General features: G+C 41.3%; 1 protein-coding gene across 2 annotated transcripts in view; it reads right to left on the bottom strand.

Annotated features, from left to right (window-relative positions):
- grsm (granny smith) overlaps positions 1 to 19570 on the bottom strand; it is a 63861-nt gene that overhangs the window by 34609 nt on the left and 9682 nt on the right. For both annotated transcript variants that reach the window (XM_068358787.1, XM_068358788.1), the window contains exons 3-6: positions 17523 to 17705; positions 8086 to 8253; positions 7483 to 7572; positions 2191 to 2415 (exon numbers count right to left, since the gene is read on the bottom strand). In XM_068358787.1, coding sequence (XP_068214888.1) covers positions 2191 to 2415; positions 7483 to 7572; positions 8086 to 8253; positions 17523 to 17705 — 666 coding nt within the window. The remainder of the gene's footprint in view (positions 1 to 2190; positions 2416 to 7482; positions 7573 to 8085; positions 8254 to 17522; positions 17706 to 19570) is intronic.

A 19570-nucleotide genomic window follows, 5' to 3' on the forward strand; every position in this document is an offset into this window, starting at 1 on the left:
GAGTTTATAGCATTCTGCTTTTTCTAGTCAGGTTAGGTTGCAAGAACACTGAGCAAGCACATTCAACTTTTACTACAATGATGTCTAGGTTTCACGGTTAATACAAATTTAGGTTAATATTAATGAATGTTTTGTTAGAAAACAATCTAAGACAAGAAAATGGAGGTTATCAATGGATACCAACATTATTAAATGAGGCATTAGTAGACATTGCCTAATATTTCTATGTATCAAATAAAAAAAAAAATAATAATGGGCTGCTGATACTTATACATATACCAAGGCAGTTCCCCCATTTCAGGGGGTAGCAGACATCAAACAAATGTAAAAAAGGGGACCTTTCCTCTCTACGTTCCTCCCAGCCTGACAAGGTACTCAACCAAGTTCAGCTGGTACTGCTATGGTGCCACAGCCCACCCTCCCCCGTTATCCACCCCAGATGAAGCTTTATAACGCTGAATCCAGTACTGCTGCTACCTCCGTGGTCATCCTAGGCGACCGGAGGAAGCAACAGGGCCTACTGGAACTGCGTCACAATCGCTCGCCATTTATTCCTTTTCTAGCACGGTCTCTTGCCTCTCTCAAATCTATCCTCCTATCACATAGAGCTTTCTTCACTCCATCTATTCACCCAAACCTTGGCCTTCCTCTTGTACTTCTCCTATCAACTCTTGCATTCATCATCTTCTTTAGCAGACAGCCATTTTCCATTCTCTCAACATGGCCAAACCACCTCACATTCATATCCACTCTAGCTGCTAACTCATTTTTTATACTTATACTAACACTAGTACTTATACATACATATACCAAGGCACTTCCCCCAATTTTGGGGGGTAGCCGACATCAACAAAGAAACAAAAACAAAAAGGGGACCTCTACTCTCTACGTTCCTCCCAGCCTAACAAGGGACTCAACCGAGTTCAGCTGGTACTGCTAGGGTGTCACAGCCCACCCTCCCACATTATCCACCGCAGATGAAGCTTCATAATGCTGAATCCCCTACTGCTGCTACCTCCGCGGTCATCTAAGGCATCGGAGGCAGCAGCAGGGCCTACCGGAACTGCGTCACAATCGCTCGCCATTCATTCCTATTTCTAGCACGCTCTCTTGCCTCTCTCACATCTATCCTCCTATCACCCAGAGCTTCCTTCACTCCATCCATCCACCCAAACCTTGGCCTTCCTCTCGTACTTCTCCCATCAACTTCTTTAGCAGACAGCCATTTTCCATTCTCTCAACATGGCCAAACCACCTCAACACATTCATAACCACTCTAGCTGCTAACTCATTTCTTACACCCGTTCTCACCCTCACCACTTCATTCCTAACCCTATTTACTCGAGATACACCAGCCATACTCCTTAGACACTTCATCTCAAACACGTTCAATTTCTGTCTCTCAATCACTTTCATTCCCCACAACTCCGATCCATACATCACAGTTGGTACAATCACTTTCTCATACAGAACTCTCTTTACATTCATGCCCAACCCTCTATTTTTTACTACTCCCTTAACTGCCCTCAACACTTTGCAACCTTCATTCACTCTCTGACGTACATCTACTTCCACTCCACTATTTGCTGCAATAACAGAGACCCCAAGTATTTAAACTGATCCACCTCCTCAAGTAACTCTCCATTCAACATGACATTCAACCTTGCACCGCCTTCCCTTCTCGTACATCTCATAACCTTACTCTTACCCACATTAACTCTCTACTTCCTTCTCTCACACTCTCTTCCAAATTCTGTCACTAATCGTCCAAGCTTCTCTTCTGTGTCTGCAACCAGTACAGTATCATCCGCAAACAAACTGATTTACCTCCCATTCATGGTCATTCTCGTCTACCAGTTTTAATCCTCGTCCAAGCACTCGAGCATTCACCTCTCTCACCACTCCATCAACATACAAGTTAAACAACCACGGTGACATCACACATCCCTGTCTCAGCCCCACTCTCACCGGAAACCAATCACTCACTTCATTTCCTATCCTAACACATGCTTTACTACCTTTGTAGAAACTTTTCACTGCTTGCAACAACCTTCCACCAACTCCATATAACCTCATCACATTCCACATTGCTTCCCTATCAACTCTATCATACAGAGTACTGTACTTATACTAAACCTTAATTTGTCAAATACAAAATAAATTTTGTCCTTGCTTGGAAAGGCATCTTACCTTTGTTTTAATACTGAGTCCACCAGTGTCATAGACAATCCCTTTGCCCACCCAGGCCACATTTTCTGTGCCTCCTGGTGGTGTATGAGATAAGACAACCAGGGCTGGGGGGTGTACTGCAGCTTTCCCAACACCATATATTCCACCGAATCCTTTAGTTGCTAACTCCTCTCCACGGATTATGGAAGGTTTAATCCCCAAAATCTGGCCTACTTTTTGAACCTCCTGTTGAAAGAATATGATTGTCAGATTTACAGGTACTGTAGCAGAGAATTTATTAAAGATAATAATACTACAACCTATGAATTATGAAAACAGGTATCAAAATATTTCAATTGTTGGAATTTTGTTTTACCCTATTTTGACACAAAGGGACAGTTAAGGGAGTAACAATTATCATTAAATATAACCTGTTGCCTGATAACAGTCAATTTAATCTTATGACACTACAGTACAGTACTGATAGATTTTACCCAAACTCGAGGTTGGAAATTTAATAGGTTTAATCTGAATAGTATAGAGAATAAATGAAATGTGGAAGATGGAAAGGTAGCAGTTAGAGAGACAATATAATAAATAGAAGTTAGTTGTACCTACAGAATGAGGTTCCTCCTTCATGCAAGCTACAAATTATTAAATAGTTTTACCAGTCCACCTAGTAACGACACCCAATTCTTACTGGGCTAGCCATGGCAAAGAAGCATCATCAAAAGAATGAACAGGGGAAAAAAAGTGCTGTTGAAAGAATAGGATGGAAAAGAAGTGCCATTGAAAGGCATCAGAGACAAATTACTATCAATATTCTTATTAGTTAGTTTAGCCATATGGATAAACTAAAGTTTTTGAAATTTTTCTTTAAGTAATTTCAACTTTTCCTAGTTGTACAAACTCAAGTCCTTTGAATTATGGAATGTCTTCAGCAGAGATAAATTGGACACTGAAATCATTATTGAGGGAGTTAACGACAAACATTTGATGACAAGTCTAATAAGAACAGTGCTCAGAAATGTAGCTTACCAGCATCAAAGTCAGATCCACAGTGTAACAGTAAGGAAGCTTGATCCCCAAACGAAGGGAAGGAAAGAGGTATAAGAGCCAGACACTACCTTCCCTTCAGAGTTGCATCGAACACGTTACCCTAGATAAGATGGTTCCTGTCTAGTGTGGGAGATGGGGTAGCTACACAACTACTAAAGGCACCAACAGGGGCAAAAATGAAAATGCTGAGGGCGGTAAAGAATGTTTGGCACTTCCAAACTCCTTCATCACCTGTCTAACTACAACATTCTTTGGAGTCTAAAGCAGGATAAATACCCATGACTTTATGAGCTACAATTAATAAATGGTACCTCGACCTCTTCAATAGACAAAGCACATGCTCATAATTGTCTCATAAAGCCAGAAAGAGACAGCTCTTCACTCTTCACACCTCTTTCTTGTTCCTGCCAGTTCAACGGAAGAATCTCTGACACTCAAGCCTGAAGTGTTTACACGTCTTCCAATAGCAATGTGGAGCCCTTGGGGGACACGAAAGCATCTCCTCTTGATTAATGCTTGATGCTTAATGAAGTGAGGGGATGGAGAATGTTTCGAGATGGGGTCATGTGTCAACGGGTTCTGGATTTAGTCACGAATTTGGACACAAAACTAAGAGACCTTTTCCACTCTACTAACTAAACAAGAGTCTGTGATAGTCGTCAATTCTCTTCACCAATACTACTGCAAGCAAAAAAAGGCAGTCTTGAGAGTTTGAACTCTGTCTGATGACCTTCTCAAAGGCAGATCCTGAGGTTCTGGGGTGGGCAAAACTGCTCAAAGCTCTTTACAAATATATACAACTCCCATGAGGAGGAGCAGTTTATGCTCTTCAGCCAGAAGACAAGGCTCAAGGCTGAGAAGTGGCCTTCCACAGACCACAGAGAGGTGCTACTTGCTAAAGATTGACAAATAAGTCTGCGATGAAGATAAAAATAAATAGCGACAGCATTCGGTTGTGGTCATCTCACGAGCAGCCAGGTTCATCAGAGACTTGGCATGATCATCACTGTTGATCAGCCTAAATGGGAGAATGGCGGAGTTTCGCCGAATGTATCTCGCCGACAGCTCTACAGCATAACACACCACCCAGATGTACATTTATTTTGTGCATGACCCAGCATGGGGATGTGTATCCACCTCCAGCCTGACGATCAGGGTAGTCAGACCAGTGACCAAGTACCCAGCCCAATGACAGGACACCTATTCTTGCGACTACAATCGGCCTCCTTGGACTACTTCCTGGAAGGGCAGGAATCAGGAGTGAATCTCCTACCTTTTACAAACTTTCTGCAATCAAAGAAAATCTCTGAGCAACCATACTACTGGGAATCACTGTCACAGGAAAAGTGGTAGGCACTCTCACCAGCATCTCATATTTCACTCCATGGACTACTTCCTGTTAGAATGGTCAGAATCAGAAGGATTAGAGCTGGTGATAGTGAATTCCCTTCTATTTCTCACCAACTTTTCCCTCAGGTCCTTTACATAAGCAAAGACAACCTCTGAGCGACCATCGGCAACAATGTTTCACCTAGGAGAGAACTACAGGGATTCCTCCAACAGGAACCACAACATAGGGAATCACTGTCATGGCTGAAGTGGAGGGGCAACAAGCCTGGGGTCACTGGTACACGGGGGAGTATGGGAGATAGGGGCCCTGAGGTAGCAGGAACAGGAGTCAATGGTACTGCGAGATGGGCACTGGGATGGCACCAACAGGTTTACCACCCTTAGAAAATTCTTACACCCTTTTGGCTTAGGCACTACCATGAAGGCAGAACCCTTCTTAGCTGCTTTCTTGCCCTAGGACACATAGCAATGATCACCACTGGGGTCACTGGCACTGGGGACATGGGGAGGGGAATAGCCCCACCTACCAGCTCCCTCAAAATTATAAGGGCCTACCTGCATGACCTATGGACATTCATCTATGGGGGTTGCAAGTTAGAGCTTTCAGTACAAGATGGACTGTAGTGATGATCACCTCACATTCCATCAACCCAGCAAAAACTCCCTGATGTAGATCCAAGTTCTGACCTCTACATACTCCTGACACATGCTCCCCAAGAAGAAGCTAGGGGCATATACACAAAAGTTTCAGAATACAGCAAACTCAATGAGGTGCGTAAAGTGATAAGTCACTGGCATTATCATGGCTGTCGCCAAGAATGATCCTGGAGGAGACTTAGCTTTTCTGCTCCTTAAAGAGTAAATCAGCCTTTACTGGGAGGCCACAATCAACTCTTGGGATATGGAGATGATCGAGAGCAATCATGCCACTAAGGTGTACAGTGAGTGGATTTATTGTCCGTTAGCCATAAACTGATGCAGTGTCCAAAATCAACCATTCAAACTAAAAAGAGTGAGAAATAGATCAAACAGCCTTGGATAGGACACAACAGTACTACTCGTTGCAGCCAAAGACAAAAGTAAACTTTTGATAAGAGTTAACCACCTGTTGTTAACTACCTTATCAAGAATTTCAACAGCAGTTCTAGCTCCACCGAGAGACATTCCCCCAATGCCAGGAGAAAACGGTGTGAGAATTAGAGAAAAATTACGGTAACTTGGAAATGAGAAATATATCTCTCAAGACAAAGAGCAAGAAAGGAGGAGGAATAACATGATACCTAAATTTTGGATGAAATCAATAGAAAAAGAGAGGTTTACAGATTAACGAGATTCATGGCTACAATAAACACTGCAACACACTGAGTCTGTCCTCCATTCACTCTAGTAAGACAGTTGAGCAATTTCCCACTAATTTTAAAACCCTATGTGTTGGTTCAAATTTGAATGTCATGTGATATTCATAAGAGGTAATCCAAAATAAATGGTATATTCGACAAATATTTACCTACCAGGATTTCAATTCATAAATTCAATTTTAGTTTGCAAAGTTCAGTACTGTGAGTCACAACTGCTCTGAACTACAAATACAGTTTACAGCTAACTTTAAGGGGACCGTCCGCCATGGTGTTTTGACATAACTTTCAGAAATCGAAAATTGTTTTATTATTTCTATGTATACAGAAACATATCGTACATGCTCTCCAGAAGTTTCAGCCAATTATTTTTACAAATAATGAAGATGTAGCGGTCTTTAAATGATGACGTCATCCTTACTGCGTCGTTTGCATGACTGAGTTTGACAGAATCATCTTGTGTTTATTTTTGCATATGTATAGGGATTTTTTCACTTATGTTTTGAAATCTCGTACGTCTGGCAGCAATGGAAGGCTACAAGTTTCCAAAGATGTATAGAAGTTATAATGCATGTGTTGTTTACTTTCACTTCGTATGTACATTGTGTTTTCACAACGTCCTTGGGAACTTTATAGGAAGGCCAATGCACCTAAGGTCATAGAAAGACAAAAATTAAGCAGAGAGCAAGAAAAAAGAATAAAAAAGAGAGGGAAACATGAATAAGAGTACAAAGCTGGAACATGCTAACTAAAACTCTGGCAACAATGCGAGGCCGCTGGCCACTCATGACACCCTTATGCCAAGTGTATTAGAAAAAGACCATTAAAAAGAGGAATAAAATTTCCACTAATTTTTTGTACCAGAATTTTTATTTTCCTTTTTATCTTTTTTTCATGAATATTTTACTTCAATATCAAGGAAATTAAGGAAAAAAAATCATTAAAAAAATAAAAAATCTGTCACAGAATTATTCGATTTATAAAGAAGTTTTGATGGTATGATTTTTCAAAACAATTGGTGTCACATTAGTGGAGAAAAATGTACCTAAATTCTTTTTTTAAATCATGATATTTGCTAATACTGTATATAAAAATTTTTTTGATCAAATTACTTTTAATTTTTATATGATGAAGGTTTTATATATGTCAGAAACATATACAGAAATTATGTATTTTGAATAAAAAAAAAAAAAATTCATGGCATGGCGGATGGTCCTCTTAAATGAAATCACCATACATGATAAACAAAAAAATTTTCAATACTCGTTGTGTCCGTGTATGTAGCTATGCATCAAATGCATCTATCCCTCTAAAAATATGTTGAGAAATATTGAAGCAAGTTTATGTACATTTCTGTGATTAAAAATAAACTTCCTTGACTAATGCAAGAATACCGCTACTAAAAATTATATGTAAAACAACTATATAAAAAAAAAAATTGCCAGAAAGCTAATAAATCCTTTATAAACTATACCTTGAATTCCTTAAGAATTACTACAGATTAGTAAAGAAAATATAATACAATTTCAGTTCCCCTGAAAATACTGACCTCAATAAAACCATCAGTATGCATTTCATTGGCAGGACTATCAACAATTTTGGCAGAAAGTCGAACAGCAAATACAGAGTCATTCAAAACCTGAAAAGGAAAAGCAGTACATATTTTACTATAACTAAACAGCAGGCTCATAATTCCAAGTATAAATTAATCAGTTCAAAGTACTATTGAAATAAGAAATAAATGTTTTTATCAACTAGATCATGATACTGTATCTCTACCATGAAACTGTATCTCTAACAAAATTGTATTAGGGGGTATCACAAAAGTGTGCCCTGTGTGATACACTACTAAAAGTATAAAATGCTATGTAACTACCTTTTTGATCTAGAGACACTGCTTTCTGTTATCTACTTTTCATTTGTTCTCTTTATTATCTCTCTACTTAGCTTTCAAACTTATTTCCAATTTTCTATTCAGCACCAAATACTTTGCATGAGCCCAGCATAGATATGGAACTTTAATTGGTTTCAAAGTAATTTAATACCAAAAGTAAAATCAATTAATGAAATACAATCAAATTTCTTGGTGAAGTACGTAAAAGTCACTGATGAAAATATTCAAAATATAGTCCAAGATTATAGCAGCACTTACTCTAATATCTTCCTCAGATAGTGGTGAATCACCAGTGCCAACAAATAGCACCTCAACTGTTACATTATGGTCAGATGAAGACCCGGCGGCTGTTTTGCGAGAAAAGAGTGGGTAGGCCCTTGCTACACCACATACACTAGCAAATACATCAGAACGTTCACAAACTAGCTGAAAGGATTCATAGAATTATGTTAAATCTGTATAATTTATTATTGTGAAAATAGACTAGAAAAACAAAGCAAAATTATACACTGCAAGGAAAAAGGAGGATGAGCAGTAAATTTCAGAAAAAAACTATTATAAAAAGGTACTAAAATAGTGAAGGATACACAATTCTAAAGATGGAAAGGGAATGAAACCATTAAAATTATTGCAAATGCATAAGACCTCAACTTTGAACTAGACTTTGGGTTAATGCCTTCTTGAGTATTGACCCTCAATACCATAAACAATCATTATAATACAATATTGTCCTCTTACATGTAGGAAGGAAAGTATAAGGACAATAAAAGCGTGCATTATAATTGAATAATATAAGATGGGGAACGGTGCATGAATTTTTCTACCCTCATAATTTCCACTAAAATAACTCTAAAAGTTACATATAGGAAATATTCTTAGCTCTTAATGTTTTTATATGTATTATTTTATCTATTTATAGAAGTCACTTTCAAAGATTGATTGATCGATTGAATTCAAGTTATCTAGCATCCTGACATTGAACACTTTTAAAGGTGACTATTTTCTATTTGGATATTTTTAGCTTCATGAAAAGTTATAAAAAGATTGCAGGCTACAATAGAGAGTATGAAAGAGGGCAAAATAACAACATACCTAAATTTTGCAAGAAATTAAGAGATTGTGGGCTATAAGAGACAAAAATGACAAAAATCATTTCATATTAAAGAAATTTTCGAAAATTTCAAGTTTTGAGAAATATGGTTTCAAAGATTTTTTTTGTAGAGATTGGTAGATTTTATTTTAGTATGCATAATTAGTGTATGGTCTTTTAGCAATAATTTTCCCCACCCCTGGAGATCATAAGGAAATACCATATTTCAGAGTTATGTACTATGCAGTGGTGAGTCCCTTTCCTCAAATCCAGAAATACATATGCTAGATGTACAAAATCCTAACATGAGTAAAATATGGTTAGCATAACACATTCATCTGCATATTTTTCATGCCAAATTTTACTTTTGGCATACTTTGTTATCGCCTAACAACTTATACATCTTTCACCATAACCATCATATAAAATATGTAAATATATAAAAGAGCAGGAAAACAAATATGATGAATATAACTGAGAGAGACATGCTGCAAATGTTTATGAATACCAGGTATAATGTATAGCAAAGCTGATAAGCCATTCCTCAGGAAATCATAAAATGGTGGAGTTACTGTACATGGGTTACTAAAATAGTTTTTCTAGGAATTCTTAAAGAAAACGTAAATAAATTGGGACTCTGCTCAGAAAAGTGTTGTGCACAGGACCGAACGTGCTTCCATACATATATAAAAGGGACTTTTTAGCAATACAACTAATTGTTTTGATAATAAAAATTATTTCACATGCAAGCTAAAAATGCAATAATGACAATTTCCTAGATAATTTTTCCTAACTATACAAACCTTAGCTATTTATTATTGTTATTACTTTCGGCATAGCTGAAATGACGAACCATTAAAGTTTAGCGAGGGATAACTACCCACACCGCTAGTTAGCAGGGGGAGGGGGTGGGGGGGGGTAACTTGCTACCGCTCCCCCTCACACACCAGTGATTTAGCTCACTTTGCTTGGAAGTAGGACTTCAATGGGAATAGGGCTGACGGGCAAGTTTGTATAAATAGCTAAGGTTTGTATAGTTAGAGAAAACACAAATTATCTACGAATTTGTCATTTGTTCCGTAACTGGAATACATAACACGCTATTTATTAGGGGTGACTCACTCCTTAGGAAGGGTGGACATCCCTGTCAATTTGGCTTTTGGCTTTACCCGGGGGCTCCTTATTTAAGTATGTCAGTACTGGAAAATAAGTCCCTGCACCTCGCTAAAACCTTGCTACACAAGGTCCATGGCCTAAGCAAGGTGTGTGTTGAGGTATATAGAAGTGTGACCATCCAGGTAAAGTTATTCAGAGTCTTTAGGAGGGAAAACTGTTGTAACCAAGATACACCACCTCGCCAGGGTATGGGGATGCAACAGTATTAGTCTTAATACTAGGTACACAAGGGAGCATGATTTACCTGCAGTGGTTTGAGGTCAGCTGTGCAGAGAACCAAGGATGCTGCTTTCCCTAAGAGAGCGGAGGATGAAGAAAAGAAGAAGAGCCAGTCAAAAGTTCTCATTCACGCAGACTGCAGCCGGGTAACAATGCCCACAACCTTCTGCTACTTGTCCTATAAGGAGCTTGAGGTCTTAAACCAGCTGTTGTGCTGCCACCACAGGACTGATAGAGAACGTATCGAGTCTCCTGTGGGTCACGTCTTGCAGGTAGTGGGATGTGAATGTGGTCTGACGATTCCACATCCCAGCTTGAAGAACCTGCATCACCGAGAAGTTTCTCTTGCATGACAAGGACGTAGCTACGCCCCTGACATCATGAGCTCTGAGGCGACGTGAAGGAGGAGGGTCTGGATTCAATGCATGGTCTATGACCTTGCGAATCCATGCTGAGACGGTGTTCTTGGTGACCCTCCTCTTGGTCCTTCCTGTGCCGATGAATAGTGCAGGCACACGAAGACAGCCTGAGGCTGTTCTCTTGAGGTACAGCGTCAAACTCCTCACTGGGATTAATAAGTGATGGTCTGGGTCATCTGTTACAGAACGAAGACTCAAAATCCGGAAGGAGTTGAATCGTGGATCCGCTACTCCCGGGTTCCGAGTCTTAGCAATAACCTCAGGGACGAAGCTGAACGTTACCTCTCCCCATCCCCTTGTTCAGGCCTGAGAGGTCGATGACTGGTCTCCAGCCTCCAGACACCTTTCTTACAAGAAAGTCTACTGAAGAAGCCTGGGGACCCGTCGAGGACATCTTGGAGAGCGCCCTTCTTCAACAGGGTCAGGACTTCTGCCCGAAGGGCCAGCCACCCTTGCTGATCCCATGGAAAGGGAGTCTATCGACACAGAATTCCTGGTCAGGGGAGGGAGAGATGTTAGGAACGGGACGCGATATCCTAGACGAATCACGGAGATTGTCCAGGGATCAGTCCCGAGTTGCTTCCACCTGTCTGTCCGAGCAACTTTGTAGACATCCCCCCATTGGTGGAGAAGCAGGGGGAAGTGCCTATCCTAGCGTTTGTGGCCTCGGCTGCTCCCTCTAGGATTTTTCCCTCCCCTGGAGGACTTCCTTCCTTTCTTGTCCTTGACCGGAAAGGACTTATTAGACACCACTGTCTTCGCTGCTGTTTTTGTTGTTGTGGTCTTGGTTGGACGGGACTGCTGAGGTGCTGGAGGTTTATGAGGCTTGGATGCCATAGCCCTATGGAGGAGGGAGTCCTGAAGAGACTCCTCCACCTCTCGGCAGCAAATTCCACGTCCTTAGGCTCAAAAAGGTAGGCTCCGTCTAGAGAGGAATGTCTGAGCCTAATTACCTCGACGTTGGGGACCTACTGGTGGAATTTCTCAGACACCGCATCTCGACGTTTCAAGATGGTGTTTGCACACAAGTTTGAAACTTGGTGGGCAAGAAACTCGATCGTGCGAGTGCCTGAGAGAAGGAAGGTCTCCAATTACCTTCCTGGTACGGTCCTTGGAGAAATCCTCGGTTTGTACCAGGATTCCCAAGATCGCTAACCAGATATCCAGCCACAAAGTAGCCTGCATCAAATACTTTGTGACCTTTTCCTGGTTAAGGACTTTGGCCGCCAAGAAAGAGATCTGCCGGCTGGAGTCTCTCTCAAGAGAGATCCCCTTAGTTAGCTCTTCCAGAGAGTGGTGAAGAGGAAGAACTGAACTGGGCTCCTCCAGGATCTCAAAGTACCTCCTCTGTTGTACACGAGGAAGTGGGAGGAGCTTATTAGTAGAGCCGGAACGGTTGGAGGAGGCAAACTCTGAGAGCTGTTGGGCAATCTTAGCCCTGGCACCCTTCAACCCTTGAAACCAGGGCAGGGCTGCACTGGTCTTTGAGAGTTTCTGGGTGCCGAAGACACGGTCTAAGACCGTGTCCTTGCCCTCCCGAGGGGATATCTCTGGGTTGGGTCGGAAAACCCGTCGAGAACCCTAATAGGAGTCAAGACCTGCGAGAATGCATGTTCTGACTCTTGTTGCTCTCCTTCTGACATCGGACTTGTAGCGAAGTCTCCATGTTCCATCCCAGAGAACTCTTCCCGGGGTGGGTCGCGGACATCCCTCAAGTGGCTGGCTGTATCCGTCTTTGTAGTCCTGGCAGAGGACTTTGGCAGGGTCTTGGAGTCTTTGGACTCCTTCCGAGGAAGGAGATAAGACTCCAACATCGAAGGCCTGGATGTTGTGTCCCTCCTGATCTCTGACTGTGGGGAATCCTCAGTTTGAAGGGAGGTTTCCTCCGACGGTAGAATGGAGGAGGGCCTTTCCTCACGTGACTCCCTTGGGAAAGCGATGTGGGAGAGTATCCCTGGGGAGATACTGGAGGGACTAGCCTTGATGGACTGATTGGAGTCAGTTCTACCCTCGAGGAAGTGACCGCGTTGGAAATTCTTCTTTTCCTCTTCAATGGGGTAGAGGAAGCCATGGTTTCGTGTCGAGAGTCTAGAGCTATAGGCTGCTCTGATGAGCAGCCTGACAGGGCAGGATTGAATGCCTGTGCTACAGCTCTGACTAGGGCACTGAACCAAGGCTGCTGACTGACCAAAGCACTGTCAGTCAGATCCCCTGAAGGGAACGAGACCGAAGGTTCGAAGGTTCCCTACGAGTAGTTACCGTAATAAGTGGGTCAGCATTAGAAGAAGGCAATTTCAGGATCCTGAACCCCTATGCTAACGCCTGTTCCCCTTTTCCCGAAGGGCGCACTGAAATGCGTTTGCGGGGAGGGGAATGAGGCGATGGTGACCTGGCCGGGTGTAGTTCCTGTGCATGTGCCTGTTGGTGCGTGCGCGTGGGCGAAAGTTGGCCCACATGTGATAGCTGGCGCGTTGGCGAGTGTTGGTGCGCACGGGCGTGTCGGACGCGCATGTCCTGGTGTGTACGGGAGAGACTTGGCGCAGAGGAGTGTGCTGGATTGAGCGTCTTGTTTGTACGAGCGTGCTGGCGCATAGGAGACCCCAAGGGGTCAACATGACTAGAACCCTGAGGTTCAAAAAGGTGTCTCCTGACAGCTCTAGGAACAGTGAGCCGAGGATGGAGAGGGATGACAAACGTCTCCAACTGACGGACCTCTGGAGAGGAACATCCAGTAGGGTCCTCCCGAGGGGAAGTCTGCATCAGCTCAATAGCTGCCTCTCTCCTGGGGGGAGACTTGTTCGCCCGAGGGTGAACTAAGCTCAAGAACGGCTTCTACCTCCGCCCTAGAAGAAACATGAGTGTCTTTATGCCGCCGTTGCCCTTTGGCGGCTCTTTCTCGCAAACAAGAGATGTGTTCCCGGCAGGGGAAACACTGGGAGAGTGAGCGGCCACCACCCCTGGTGGATCAGCAACACCCTCAAAGTCAGTTGCTGGAGACTGACGCGCTGCAGCACCTGTACCCACGGAAGGAAGAGAACCTCCGTGGAGGAAGGAGACAAGCCTACCCTCTGATCCCCTCTGAAGTCAAAGAGAACCTCCTTCGAGGGAGGCTACCAACGCCCAGTGATGGCCACAAAAAAAACATATCAGACATAGCACAGGCGGCCCCTGCAGGAAGGGGGAGGAGCCGACTAACAAGGGAAGTCAACACCGTCCCCCCCTTGCAAGGTTGACCTGGTGTAACAAAGGCTGCACTAATACTTGGGGTTTCTTCGGAGCAGCAGCTTTGGGAAGCGATTGAGGGGTAGAAGACCAGTGTTTCTTCAACTTCGAGGAAGACACTGTAGGTGAAGAATCACGCTTGGACTTCTTCCATCGCCCAAACCTCTCCCACTGGGAGATAGACCACTCCCTACACTCTATGCAAGTATCGTCCCTTGAACACTGGCGGCCCCGACAGGTCGGGCACAGCAAGCGGGGATCCGTCCCAAGGCAATACATGAAGGTACCGCAATCGCGGCATTCAGGACCTAAACACGAACGCATGGGACAAGTTGCACACACACACAATCTGAGAAGAAAAAGACAAAGCGATTATCAAAAGCCAGTTGAATAGGTAGAGCGCAGGCAGTATGTCCTACCAAGAAAGCAAACTGGTTACTCAACCCAGGTGTGTGAGTGAGCAGGGTAGGCGGCTACCCCAACTCCACCCCCTAACTAGTGGGTGCGATAGTTATCCCTCACTAAAAATGATCATGGCTAGTTCAGCTTTGCCAAAATTAATATACCCAATATAAATACAGTAGTAGAAAGATTGTATTTGCGCTGGAATGAAGTGAAGAGAGCAAGGAAGGCTGGCTCAAGAATTGAAGAGACAGTGAAAGATGGAAATGGAAGGTTGTTAAAAGGAGAGGAGGCAAGGAAAAGGTGGGCGGAATATTTTGAAAGTTTACTGAATGTAGAGGATAATAGGGAGGCAGATATAATTACTGTTGCAGATGTTGAGGTGCTTGGAGATGAGAATGAGGGAGAGATTACAATAGAGGAAGTGAGGAGAGCACTAGATGAAACGAGTAGGAAAAGCGTCTGGTATGGATGGTGTGAGAGCTGAGATGTTGAAGGAAGGGGGTGTGACTGTACTTGAATGGTTGGTGAGATTGTTTAATGTGTGTTTTGTGTTGTCAATGGTACCAGTAGATTGGGTTTGTGCAAGTATTGTACCACTACATAAGGTTAAGGGAGATGTGCATGAATGTTGTAATTCAAGAGGTATTAGTTTGTTGAGTGTAGTTGGAAACGTGTATGGTAGAGTATTGATTAATAGGATTAAGGATAAAACAGAGAATGCAATCTTAGAAGTACAGTACAGGGCGGTTTTAGAAGAGGTAGGGGTTGTATGAATCAGATTTTTACAGTTAGGCAGATATGCGAAAAATATTTAGCAAAAGGTAAGGAGGTGTATGTTGCGTCTATGGATCTGGAGAAAGCGTACGATAAGAGTTGATAGGGAAGCAATGTGAAATGTGATGAGGTTATATGCAGTTGGTGAAAGGTTGTTGCAAGCAGTGAAAAGTTTCTACAAAGGTAGTAAAGCATGTGTTAGAATAGGAAATGAAATGAGTGATTGGTTTCCGGTGAGAGTGGGGCTGAGACAGGGATGTGTGATGTGTTGATGGAGTGGTGAGAGAGGTGAATGCTCGAGTGCTTGGACGACGATTAAAACTGGTAGACGAGAATGACCATGAATGGGAGGTAAATCAGTTGTTGTTTGCGGATGATACTGTACTGGTTGCAGACACAGAAGAGAAGCTTGACTGACTAGTGACAGAATTTGGAAGGGTGTGTGAGAGAAGGAAGTTGAGAGTTAATGTGGGTAAGAGTAAGGTTATGAGATGTACGAGAAGGGAAGGTGGTGAGAGGTTGAATGTCATGTTGAATGGAGAGTTACTTGAGGAGGTGGATCAGTTTAAGTACTTGGGGTCTGTTGTTGCAGCAAATGGTGGAGTGGAAGCAGATGTACGTCAGAGAGTGAATGAAGGTTGCAAAATGTTGGGGGCAGTTAAGGGAGTAGTAAAAAATAGAGGGTTGGGCATGAATGTAAAGAGAGTTCTATATGAGAAAGGGATTGTACCAACTGTGATGTATGGATCGGAGTAGTGGGGAATGAAAGTGATGGAGAAACAGAATTGAATGTGTTTGAGATGAAGTGTCTAAGGAGTATGGCTGGTGTATCTTGAGTAGATAGGGTTAGGAACGAAGTGATGAGGGTGAGAACGGGTGTAAGAAATGAGTTAGCAGCTAGAGTGGATATGAATGTGTTGAGGTGGTTTGGCCATGTTGAGAGAATGGAAAATGGCTGTCTGCTAAAGAAGGTGATGAATGCAAGAGTTGATGGGAGAAGTACAAGAGGAAGGCCAAGGTTTGGATGGATGGATGGAGTGAAGAAAGCTCTGGGTGATAGGATAGATATGAAAGAGGCAAGAGAGCGTGCTAGAAATAGGAATGAATGGCGAGCGATTGTGATGCAGTTCCGGTAGGCCCTGCTGCTTCCTCCGGTGCCTTAGATGTCCGCGGAGGTAGCAGCAGTAGGGGATTCAGCATTATGAAGCTTCATCTGTGGTGGATAACGGGGGAGGGTGGGCTGTGGCACCCTAGCAGTACCAGCTTAACTCGGTTGAGTCCCTTGTCAGGCTGGGAGTGGGAGGAATGTTGAGAGTAGAGGTCCCCTTTTTGTTTTGTTTCATTTGTTGATGACGGCTACCCCCCAAAATTGGGGAAAGTGCCTTGGTATATGTATGTATAATTCTTCAAGAATCCTGATTTTTCTCCACTATCAGATTAAGATAACTTTACAATGCCAAGTCTTTTGAGGATTACTGAACCCATCTCTTGTGCAGGTACTATCATTGAAGTTATTGTGGTCTTCTAAAGTAAGTGAAAACTATCAAAAATACTTTTGTAAAGTATAACCCTCAAAAATTTGTCGAATAGATTTATGTGGATATCTGAAATCCTTCTGTATCTTTATGCAGTGCATTTTAAAGAAATGCCTTTAAAATTATATATTCACAGGGTCATATTCTCTTCCTAGTGAATTCTTGAAAATGAAAATCAGTAACGTTTTACTGCAGGTACAGGTCATCCTTTCTTCCTGCGTAAATTAATAAAAGATATTTCAACAGAGAGAATGGGAGGGGAGAAATTCCTTATGGGACACCTATGAGAATTGCAAAACAATATTTGCGTGTTCGAACGAAATTGCTTACAACTGCAAGAAAAAAGGGTCACTCGAAACAGGCAGATAACTACCAAAATGTCAAGGTTCAATGCTTAGGTGTGGCACATTAACTGTAATAGTCAATATATAGTCTGTATTTCTCCTGGACAGTTTGTCAGTAGTATGAAGTCTATGAACCATAGTAGGAAGCCATTGATTTTAGCCATTTGGATACTTCTTGTTGATCAATAGCCTTAACAAAATGAACCATGATGAAATCAGATTTCTCTTTCACGCTTGAACGTAGTATAAACATGGTCATTATTTAAACTTATGACTAACAATAGTATTGTAATCCAGAACCTATTCATAGCCAAGGGAGTGATTGTAAAATAACTACTGGAACATTAAATTAACTCTTGTCTCATGCCACTTTTGACACTGTCAAGGTTTCAAATAATTTCTGTGATTGGAATAAAAAATGAAAATAACTCAGCATTCATCAAAATCAAACCAATGGAGAAAACTGTGAAGTAATACGCAGAATACAGATATTGAAAGGAGGCATACTTACAACAATACATTCATCAGTCCCAGTAGAATGAGTTTTGATAATCTTTGTAATAGAATGGGTTCGAGAGGGTGTATTGTGCCTTGAACACTTCACTGGCAATGCAGCTACCGTAGCTAAGTTGAGGTATAACGAGCAGTAATCGGTAGGCGATGGTTGCAAACTGTTCACAGAGATGTTCCAAGCCTGTTATTTAGAAAACAATACATAGGTGATGTACATAAATTATAAAATATTTCAATGATCTAACAGAATACCAAATATAAACCACTACCTGCTACATCATATTACTATGGTATACAAATATATTCAACTAGCTATTCATGAAAATAGTAATACCAAGTGAAAACCAAGATAAAGTTCATATAGAAATGTGAAAGAACTAGAAATAATAATTTATGATAGCATTTATTAAAATACAAAACACATGAAGTTCCACTAAAACACACAAGATGGACAGACATCAAGGAAATATTAGATGCATGCAAACCATGAATTTAGGACCAGGATTTAGGTTAAGCTTTTACTAGAAACCTCAACCTCCACTTCTGTTTAATTGTTGATTTTGTTGAAGTGTAAGGTTATGCAGCCCCAATACAATTTCCTTTTCAAGTTATTTAACATTTGGCAGTTTGGGTACAGCCATGATCCCACATACATTGCTTAATTGGGAACACTTACCAAGATTGATTATACACCAGCCATGATCTCTGGTGACCACAGAGGAGGGCTAACATATAACAACTTATTAGATATTTGACATGGACCTCTTAGTATTCATGTTACACTAGACTCAAAGTCAAAAGAGCAAATGTATTCAATCTACTGTATTTACAGACAACTATTATTCAACCATTATGTACCAACACATTTTGTAAGCATCAGAAAAAAGTTAACTCAAAACCACCACAACCATCGAGAGACAACACAGGGTTTTGAGTAGAAACTTCAGTATGAGAGAATATCACTTACAAAAATCTAGGACATACCTTCAAATATAGCATAAGGATTCCAAATACAGATGCACTAATATGTAATAAGTTTTCAGTGAATGATTTACTAACCAAAAATTTATGGCTTTCATTATTATCACGTAAAATATGCACTATACTGCAATTTGTCTAAAACCACAATGATAAAATACATACTTGTGAGTTTTTTAAAAAATTCTAGTTGAATAAGCTCAAAATTGGATTGACAAATTCCTAAACTAACTTAATGAGAAAACTTTAAGACCTTTGCTGTTGAACTGAAATGGATTTAGGAATTGTAGTCAACAGCCAAGTGCTGGGGTCATGGAAGCCATTCAGTGCCCAAGTGTAACAAAGTAAAAATCTACTGTTACTATTGTGCAATCTCTGCATGCTCACATGCTATTCATCAAATATCCTTAAGTGAATCAATCATATGAATACTTCATTGAACAGAACATAAAAAAATGTCATTATAATTCCAAAAATTTAATTTGTCCATTGACAACTACTCTTTGCAATCCATTAGCTTACAATTCAATAATGACACTAAGAAATTATGAATCAGCTTCCACATGTTTACATTTGATAATGAGGGTCTCTATGATTAACATGGACAACAACAAAATCAATCCTACAAACTTCATGACCTTAATTACAAGATTTTTTCAAATACTGTACAGTACTAAAAACTGTAAGAAGTGCATAACAAGCAACAAGAACCTTACAGAAAGAAGCCAAACTGTAAAAACAGTACAGTGCAGGTACAGTATATGATTACTTTCAGCACATCCATTGAGAATTTTGCTAAAATCATAAAGGTAATATGGAAGCTTTGGATAATAGGTGGTGATCACTAGGAGGTCTAATGCAGTAGTATTACCAATGTATGACTTATGCTGTGAACGAGATAGAAGCAAGACATTGCATTATATTAAAAAATTACCTATTTTGGCTGGAGTATCTGTTCACCAAGCATAAAGAACATTAATCATATGAAACAGAATAAAGATGGTATAAACTACCCACTTTTCATGAATATTCAAGTATCATAAAAAAAAGATGCCTGCCAAGGTATAA

This window comes from Palaemon carinicauda, chromosome 35 (genome assembly GCF_036898095.1).
Source record: "Palaemon carinicauda isolate YSFRI2023 chromosome 35, ASM3689809v2, whole genome shotgun sequence".
Classification (NCBI taxonomy): Eukaryota; Metazoa; Arthropoda; class Malacostraca; order Decapoda; family Palaemonidae; genus Palaemon; species Palaemon carinicauda.